Here is a 5241-nt window from a genome sequence, read left to right as displayed (position 1 = left end):
TCATAACCTGAGCCAAAGCCAAGAGCCAAATGCTTAACCAACTGAGCCACCCAGGTGCCCTGCTGTGTGGCATTTGACAAGCCTTTTAAGCTCTCTGTGTCTCTACCACAGCATCTGAAAAATTACAGGGTGACACTAAGGATTTGCCATAGCTCCAACATGCCCTGATTCAGAGTGGTTAAAAGTTGAAGACTTGAGAAGAAATAAATGGATGGATTTTCTTGGGAAGAAGGCAGAGCCCAGGGCCTTGGGGAGAGTTAGTTAGTAGGGTGAGGCTCAGAAAAAGATGAAACAGCTCCATTTGCCAGAGAGAGCCCATGAGCTGAAAGGAGAATGATGTCAAGGTACCAGCTTGCCAAGGAAGAGGAGTGTTGGAAAGAATGATTCTTGTCTTACTAATTTTCCAGGGGCTGGGAGGGAATCTCTGGGAGATGGCAATGGATATGGTTCTCAGGAGGAGGTGTTATAACTCAAAGTGAGGTTCAGGATCCAGTGGAAATTTGATTGGGGTGGGAAGTGGTGAGTGGGCATTGGTTTATCAGTGGAAAATCTTGAGGTTTAAAATTGCAGTTATATTTGCATAGGTATAATTAATGGGAGAAAGAAAAGTGTTTCAGTTGGAGATAGGAACAGAAACTCAGTTAAGAGAAACTCAATTAATACAACTCTAAGGTTGTATTAATAGAGGTAAAAATTCCACCCTGAGGGAAGTGAGTGTTAATGTTACTGCTTAATGTTAATGTGCCTTGTGTTGTGTTTCGGCTCACTTGCTTTAAGAAGGACAGGGACAGATAGAGGATCTGTATGAGGGTTGTGATGAAAGAAAGGCTGGATGCCATTTGGCCTTGGGAAGAGAAGATTTTAGGGGAGTAGTGGGAGCTGCCTCTAAACATCCATGGGGCAGAGAGAGCACTTGAAAGACAGCCCCTCCCTGCCCTTTCTACTTCTATTGCAGATAGAGCCGTTTCCGAAGGGTGCTTTGGATTTCGGGATTCACTTTCCTTGGTTTTCCTTCCTGAACCAGCTCTGCTTCTGCCATCCGCCGGGTCACCTGCAACAAGAGATGTGGTCAGATTGGGGCTGGGTCCCTAGGGGAGCTGGTGTGGTGGGCCTATAAGGAGAAGGTTGGGGAACAAGGGAGGTGGGTCTCCATGTCCTAAAGTGGGAGACTTTATTGCCTCATCCTATGCCATAATCTTTATCAAATCATTGGTTGGACATTCTTGTTATGTTTTTTCTAATCTACCATAAAAGCATAAAATCATTAGAAGGAAAAAAGTTTGCTCAACCCATGATTAAACCTATGGGTTTTGTTTATAGAAATTTATCTGTATTTCATCTAAATTGTCTGAAATACTCTGATGTTTAGAATTTCCTGCTTTGGAAACTCATCGCTAGGAGGTGGGTATCTTAGTTTCTGTGTTGGGACCTAGGTTGGATTTGGGGCTGGGGGGCAGGAGAGGGGGGAAAACACAGGTTTGGAAGAGGCTCAGCCTACCTGCTTGGTCTGGGTGAGGGTTCCAGGTACCTTGTCCCAACTTACCTCTGTCAGAAGCTCCAGGATGGGTCCTTTCCTCTCTGTGAACACATCAACCAGGGTCTGGATGAAGCAGGAGCCCTCTTTGTCATGTCTGTATGAGATGTACCCTAAGGAATTCAGAGAAGAGGGCTCAGGAGAGCTCCAATGGGAGTGAGAAGATTGGCAAGAGGCTGTAGAAGAGGGTGTGTCCTGGAGGAGCCCAGGGGTCAAGGGTTAGGAGTGGTGTGCAAGGAGGAGGAGCAGGAGGTCACCGTCTGTCAGCTGGGAGCTCATACCCTCCACAGTTGAGTAGACATGGAGGATGTCTGTGTATGTCGGGATGGTCTCGGGACTGTCCTTTGTGATCATTACAATATCACCTCCACTTATTGTTTCACCAGGGTCTCTTTGTTCTGAAATGTCAAGAAGAGGAAAAGGCAAAGTCAGAGAAAAAGATGGGGATGGGAGGTCACCATGAGACAGACTGGCACATCAAGGCTTAACTGGGGCTCTGGATCTAGGGTTAGGTTGGATTAGGAATACAAATGCCATGTTCTTGGCTTTGTCCCCACCTCCTCGACAGGCCTGCACGATGTACACCTTAGGCTTGGCTCTCAGGGCCCGGCAGTTCTTGTTGTTCAGAACCTCGAAAAGGTTTTCCAGTTCCACCATTTGTCCATCCTCCCCCTTGAGTTGACCTTCTAACCCATGTGCCATGAGCACCACAAAAGCACAGCTGATGGGGTCATCCCGAGCATCCATGGCCTGCTGAAAATTGTCCAGCTCTTCCTGGAATTGCTGGAGTGAGAGGAATGACCAGACTTAGGGGTGGCCCCAGAGCTCACCAACTGGTCCAGCTCTCTCCCTCATTGGCCTGGGACTGGTAGTACAATACCTGGGCGGTGGGGTCTCTCTTCATGGTGCTCTCAAATCCCAGCTGCTGGAACATGCGTTCCAGAGCATCCAGGTCTGCCTCTGAACCTTCCCGGGCTTTGGTGACACACAGTGTCAGGGCTAAGCGGGCGCCTGACATGTCGTATACCTCCTGGGCCAAGAGTTGACAAAGATCATCAGAGGGATGAGGAAGTCAAGGAGAGGCAGAGGATGTGGTCCAAAGAGGTGTGGGGGTTGGGTGGCTGGGTAAAATACAGGATGCCCAGTTACATTCAAATTTCAAATAAAAATAAGTGTTTTTTTGGTATGAGTATATCCCAAATATAACATGGGATATATTTACACTATAAGATTACTTGTTGTCAGTGTGAAAAGCAAATTTGAGTGGGCATCCTTTATTTTTATTTGCCAAATCTGGTCACTTAACCTGGGATCTGGCTCTGTGTGAACTTGGGCAAGTCACTGCTCCCATCTGAGACTCAATTTTCAAACATAGACAGTGAGTGTATTTATGGAGGATTGTGAAAGTCCCTTCTAGCTACCACACTGGTGGCTTTGGCTTTCTCTCTGTCCTTCCCAAGAGTGTTATGAGCATCACTCCCTCTTATAAAGAGGTATCAGAATTTCTGAGGCCAATACTGAGATCCCACCTTGTTCTGTCTGAGGAAGAATATTGGGATCAAAATTTATTTTTTTATCTTCAGTATCAACCATAGTGATAAGAATTTGTGGAGACAGATACACCAGGGCCCCCCGCCCCAACCTGGTTTCCATCTCTGTTTTTTTCTCCATCTGAATGATCCCAGAGCACCTTCTAGTTCTGAACCCACATCATGATTTTCACCCTCTCCATTATCTCTGAAACATTAAGCTCCTCACCTTCTCTCTATCCAGGTGGTCCCACCCCTCTCCCCCAAACTGCACCCAGCCCACCTCCTCCAAAGGCCGAGGATTGCTCATGTTTCCTCTGATTCTCAGTCCGGTTCTCAGCACTCTTGGCTGATCCTAGGGGGTCAAGAGAAGATAGTTTGAAGGTCTCCGAGGGAAGGCAGAGGGGCTCAGAGAACAGACTAGCTTGTCTAACCAGATTTTTGTGACTAAATAGAAACCTAGTGGTGGGAACTTGGTTCATGGTCAGACCTGGGTAAGAGATGACAGTCCATGAAGCATGGCTTCTCTAGTGTGACACTCCAGTGGTGTCTTCCATCCTTGGATGCTCCCAGAACTCTTGCTAGGCCCACCCTAAAAATCCCATCCCCCTGGATTTTTTCGTATCCCTTCCTCAGGACACTTACCAGCTTGTGATAGACTGGAATTCCACCCCCCTCAAAGGACCTGGACTGATGAAGGGGAAAACAGCCCCATGTACTCCCCTATGCTGCTCAGGAGCTGACTGGATGGGGAGACATCCAACAGGGAGATGCTCTGGGATTGGGCTTAAAAAGACTATGTCATCAAAGTGGGGAACACTGTTTTGGAACTGTCCCAGTGTGTCTCTAATCCAAATAGATCAATCCACCTCCCTCCCTCTGCCTTGAGCTTGACCATCTGTCTGAGTTCTTCATTCTCATTTCTGAGTTCAGTTTTACTCTCTGGCTGAACAGAATGACTTCTGTCATATTATTGGTATTCTCTCATCTCCTTGCCTTTTCTTATACTTTCCCTTCAGTCTGGAATGTGTCTCTACTAGAGAAGACCCTTCTCTGTGAATTTGGATGGCATCAGGTCTGCTATGCCTTCCCCCTGCCATCTACTCATCCATCCTTCTATCTATCTATCTATCTATCTATCTATCTATCTATCTATCCATGCACCTATCTATCTATCTATCTGTCTATCCAGCAAATATTTTCTGGGTGCCTATTATTTGCCAGCCACTGGGAATAGACTGTGTAAGACAGACATGCTTCCTCCCCTCATGTAGCTCTAGTCTATGACAGAAATGAATATTAAATCTCTCTTGTTCTCAGGGTGTCTAGATGGACACCTTGTGTGTGACTCTCAGTGGAGTGTGTGACTCTTGATCTTGAGGTTGTAATTTCAAGCCCCGTGTTGGATGTAGAGATTACTTAAAAATAAAATCTTAAAAAAACTCTTTTGTTCTCTCTTACACACACACACAGACACACACAGACACACAGACACACACACACACACACACACTGGAGCCAGTGTAGTAAGGAAAGAGGACTCAAACACTGTGAGAAAGAAAGTGAAAGGGGCATGGTTTTGGAGCCAAATAAATCAGAATCAAGTCTTGCCCCTGCCCCTTCCTAGCTGTGTAAACTTGCGTATCTTATTCTCCTCTCCAACTCAGTTTTCCCATCTGGTAAGGACCTTAAAGGAAAACTAGATGCCTTACAGCAATGGCACAACAAGGGAGGTTTTATGATCCCTGTTAAACCACTGGAAGTTGCCTCTCCATTCTCCAGACTGTCAGAGCCTTGCATGTTTATACTTGTGTGACAGTAGTGCTTTTGGTTCTTATTCTAGTGGCTGAACTGGAAGCTCAGTTTTTAGGACTGAAAGCCTAATTTCTTTATCTCTGTTTCCATCAGGGTCACCAGGGTGGGAATGGGCACCAAGGTGGTAGCTGAGGAAATCTGTCGAGTAAGCAAATAATAAACAAATGAACAAATAAAGAAAGGATGGGTAGATGGATGAATGGATGGATAGAACTGTCTTTAGTTCTGCCAAAACTGGCCAGAGCATTCATTCATGCAGGGAGAGGGAGAGAATAAGAGAGAGAGAGGAGAGAAGAAAAGAGGAGAAGAGAGGAGAGGAGAGGAGAGATGTAGAGATAGAGAGAGAGAGAGAGAGAGGACTAG

The 5241-nt window shown here is 46.2% G+C and overlaps 1 protein-coding gene across 1 annotated transcript; it reads right to left on the bottom strand.

Moving 5' to 3' along the window:
* Nucleotides 1–946: 946 nt before the first annotated feature.
* Nucleotides 947–3373, bottom strand: LOC111143736 (caspase 14). Its single transcript, XM_022497557.1, has 6 exons — nucleotides 3347–3373; nucleotides 2415–2564; nucleotides 2092–2317; nucleotides 1816–1932; nucleotides 1544–1647; nucleotides 947–1051 (listed from the first exon to the last, which is right to left on the bottom strand). The coding sequence occupies exons 1-6, from the start codon at nucleotides 3371–3373 to the stop codon at nucleotides 947–949; spliced, it is 729 nt and encodes a 242-aa protein (XP_022353265.1).
* Between the last annotated feature and the right edge of the window lie 1868 nt (nucleotides 3374–5241).

The sequence above is a fragment of the Enhydra lutris genome, unplaced genomic scaffold, assembly GCF_002288905.1.
Source record: "Enhydra lutris kenyoni isolate GAN:26980312 unplaced genomic scaffold, ASM228890v2 scaffoldscaffold10, whole genome shotgun sequence".
NCBI lineage: Eukaryota > Metazoa > Chordata > Mammalia > Carnivora > Mustelidae > Enhydra > Enhydra lutris.
Note: the sequence above shows the minus strand (reverse complement) of the source record. Positions and strands in the feature narration are given on the sequence as shown.

What these genes read in the sequence shown, in the direction of transcription:
- LOC111143736 (XM_022497557.1), bottom strand. Translation starts at nt 3,373, where the DNA reads ATGAGCAATCCTCGGCCTTTGGAGGAG. An exon ending in ATCCTCGGCCTTTGGAGGAG is followed by an intron (nt 2,565 to 3,346) that starts GTGGGCTGGGTG and finishes CTCTTGGCCCAG; the next exon opens with GAGGTATACGACATGTCAGG. An exon ending in CGTGCAGGCCTGTCGAGGAG is followed by an intron (nt 1,933 to 2,091) that starts GTGGGGACAAAG and finishes TTGACATTTCAG; the next exon opens with AACAAAGAGACCCTGGTGAA.